The sequence below is a fragment of the Mus caroli genome, chromosome 9 (assembly GCF_900094665.2).
Source record: "Mus caroli chromosome 9, CAROLI_EIJ_v1.1, whole genome shotgun sequence".
NCBI classification, from domain to species: Eukaryota; Metazoa; Chordata; class Mammalia; order Rodentia; family Muridae; genus Mus; species Mus caroli.
Window position 1 is genome coordinate 83,316,224 of NC_034578.1, and position 3,445 is coordinate 83,319,668.

The following is a 3,445-nucleotide window of genomic DNA, read 5'->3' on the forward strand; positions in this document are numbered from 1 at the left end:
AAAAAAAATCAAAGGAAGGGGAAGGCTTGGTGACAAAGTCCCAGCTACTGAGGAGGCTTAGAGAGGAGGATCAAAGATCACAGCCAGCCTAGGTGACAGAGTGTCTCAAAAAGTAATAGGAGTAAAAACAGCTCCAGGCTTACTCTCCAGCTCCTATCCCAGCTTCTCTGTATCTTTCTCTGTGTGTGTGTGTGTCTCTCTCTCTCTGGTATGTGTGGTGTGCATGTATGTGTGAGTGATATGGTGTTTATGTGTGCTGTGTGTATGTTGTGGTATGCATGTGTGTGTGATGTTTGGTGTGTGGTGTGTGTGTGTGTGTGTGTGTGTGAGTGTGGTGTTTGGTGTGTGCTGTGTATGTGTGTGTGTGGTGTTTGGTGTGTGCTGTGTGTGTATTGTGGTGTGCATGTGTGTGTGAGTGGTATGGTATTTATGTGTGCTGTGTGTATGTTGTGGTATGCATGTGTGTGTGGTGTTTGGTGTTTGGTGTGTGGTGTGTGTGGTGTTTGGTGTGTGCTGTGTGTGTGTGTGGTGTTTGGTGTGTGCTGTGTGTGTGTTGTGGTGTGCATGTGTGTGTGAGTGGTATGGTGTTTATGTGTGCTGTGTGTATGTTGTGGTATGCATGTGTGTGTGTGAATGGTATGGTGTGTGTGTGTGTGTTTGTGTGTGTTGTGTGTCTGTGTGGTATGCATGTATGTTGTGTTGTATTTATGTATGTTATATATATGAAATCAGAGCAGGTGGCAAGCAGAAGAACTCACCTGTTTTTAATCTCTCTGCTGAGTCACAGTATCACTTGATACACATCTCCACACCAGCTCCTCCTGCAAACCTTGGCTGAGGGACGTTGTGAACTCCAACACATGCTTCCAAACTCTGACAGTCATTTACATCTTAGACTTGAAGACATTGTAGTCCCATTTCTAAAGAGCTAAGCACACAGGAAGAACTGCAGGATGTCGGCTTCTGTCTCTACTTACCAGCAGTGGAACAGTAAACACGCAGAGAAGCTGGGGGGGTGGTGGTGAGGGGATTGAGACTTCCAAACAGGAGTCCACTCTCTGTCGCAGATGGGGCTGTCTGGGAAGGCAGGTGGTGAGGGGAAGAGGGAGAGATACAGGTGATAGGGAGAAAGTTCGGTGAGAAACACCTTACTGATTTTGGACGTCTGTTATTGGGTGTAGATTTAATGTTCAGTAAGTCTAAGGCAGATGAAAACAAGGATCTGTTCCTTGTGGTGGTACATACACTCAGGACCTAAGGCATAAAGACGTAAGTAACATTTAAAACACTTAAAACCACTCTTTCTTTTCCTTTTTTGTTTTTTAAAGGGCAAAGTAGAANAACAAGATGGAAAATACGTTATTTTGGTTGGTAATTTTAATCCCTGGATGGGCCCTCTCTGATGGGTCTGAAACAGAACCAGACTTCACGTGGCACTTGAGCAGAATACCCCAGGTTGTGAGTGAGAAGACTATCCATCTTGCCAGCCCCACGTTCCAGGCGGATGCTGGGGTGGTGAAGGCCACAGTGTGTGGCATTGAATGTCAGGAAGAGCTCCCGGCTCCCAGCCTTTCCCAGTTGGAAGAGTCCCTATCCTATGAGACCATCTTCGAGAATGGCACCCGAACCTTAACTAGGGTGAAAGTTCAAGGTCTGGTCCTGGAACCCACTCAGAACANCAGCGTAAAAGGAGCACACCCTAGGAGAAGGAGGCAGGTGTATGGTACNGACAGCAGGTTCAGCATCTTAGACAAAAGGTTCGCGACCAATTTCCCTTTTAATACAGCAGTGAAGCTGTCCACCGGCTGCAGCGGTGCCCTCGTTTCCCCCAACCATGTGCTCACAGCTGCCCACTGTGTCCACGANGGGAAGGACTATGTCAAAGGCAGTAAAAAGCTGAGGGTGGGAGTGCTAAAGATGAGAAACAAAGGAGGTCGCAAGAAACGCAGAGGTTCCAAAAGGAGCCGGAGAGAAGCAGAGAGTGATGGTCAAAGTCAGGCGCATCTTCAGGAGAGCGTCACCCAAAGACCTGGGAAAAAATCCNGGCGTGGTCCAAAAGTCACCCAAGGAAGGCCTTCCTTCCAATGGACCCGTGTCAAGAGCACCCACATTCCCAAAGGCTGGGTGAGGGGAGAGAATGGGGGCCTGGCCTTGGACTACGACTACGCGCTCCTGGAGCTGAAGCGCGCACACAAGCAGCAGCACATGGAGCTGGGAGTCAGCCCCAGCATCANCAAGCTGCCGGGAGGCCGGATCCACTTCTCTGGATTTGACAACGACAGGGATGAACAGTTGGTGTATCGGTTCTGCAGCGTTTCCGAGGAATCCAATGACCTCCTGTATCAGTACTGCGATGCTGAGGCAGGCTCCACAGGCTCAGGGATCTACCTGAGGCTCAAAGAACCAGGTCAAAAAAATTGGAAGCGCAAGATCGTCGCGGTCTACTCGGGCCACCAGTGGGTGGATGTGCNCGGAGTTCAGAAGGACTATAACGTGGCTGTGCGCATCACTCCGCTCAAGTACGCCCAGATTTGCCTCTGGATCCACGGAAACGCNGCCAACTGTGCTTACGGCTGAGGGAAAACTGAAGCGAGCTTCATGCACATCTTGAATCCCAGAGAAAGCCAGTTCTCATTGAGAGACCACTCACGAGCTATGCCTAGGCTTGGACTAACAGTGGTTTTTACAGCGTTTTTTACAGACGTCCTTTATCAAAGTTAGGTTACTTTTGCACAGTTAAAATGTTTAGTTACAGATACTGAAACTAGATGGCACTTCAGCGACAAGTATATATTCTTTATATGGTGGTAAGTTTCGTTTTGGGGGAAACCATTTGTTTACTTGGGCCTTTTGGGATACCAGACACTCTTTAAAACATCAAACCAGAACTGTAATGTGACTTCTCAATGGACTAGCTCTTGAGTCCTACTCTAGGAAGAACCTAGGAGGATGTAGTTATATATTCAACCTCTACGGAAAATAGGAAGATTCACAATAACACCGTTAGAATCAGGGGAGACAGGAGGTTTAGTTTGCAATGTGATGAAATGCTATTCCATTCTTGCCCTCAGTGTTTATATGTGCCTTCTCTTGGTACTGAGAAACTCATTTCAAGAACTATAGATCAAAACATATAAAAATTACAAATCAAATGTACTAGTGAGCTGCATAAACAAAACTAGTAACTGTGGCTTTAAAAACCCAACACCAGCTGTGTCCATCTAGAATTTGGAGAAACACTTTGTTCTGTGTAACAAACCAAGTTTACAGATACTGAAAGCTGAGACACTCTAAGATCTCAAGTNTTACATTCTTAAAATACGAAGTTTTCAAGGCATAGAGAGAAGCCATTTCACAAGCTACCATCCTCTGGCGAAAGCCACGCCCTTTTGTGTTGTACTTTCTGCTGTGTGTGAGGTGCTATATTTTTTAAGTGAGGCATTTT

The 3,445-nt window shown here is 46.7% G+C and overlaps 1 protein-coding gene across 1 annotated transcript in view; it reads left to right on the forward strand.

The window, feature by feature from the left end:
• Prss35 (serine protease 35) overlaps positions 1 to 3,433 on the forward strand; it is a 15,072-nt gene extending 11,639 nt beyond the window's left edge. Inside the window, exon 2 of the mRNA XM_021173297.2 lies at positions 1,329 to 3,433. Coding sequence (XP_021028956.1) covers positions 1,348 to 2,577 — 1,230 coding nt within the window. The 5' untranslated portion in view covers positions 1,329 to 1,347 and the 3' untranslated portion in view covers positions 2,578 to 3,433. The remainder of the gene's footprint in view (positions 1 to 1,328) is intronic.
• Positions 3,434 to 3,445: the final 12 nt, after the last annotated feature.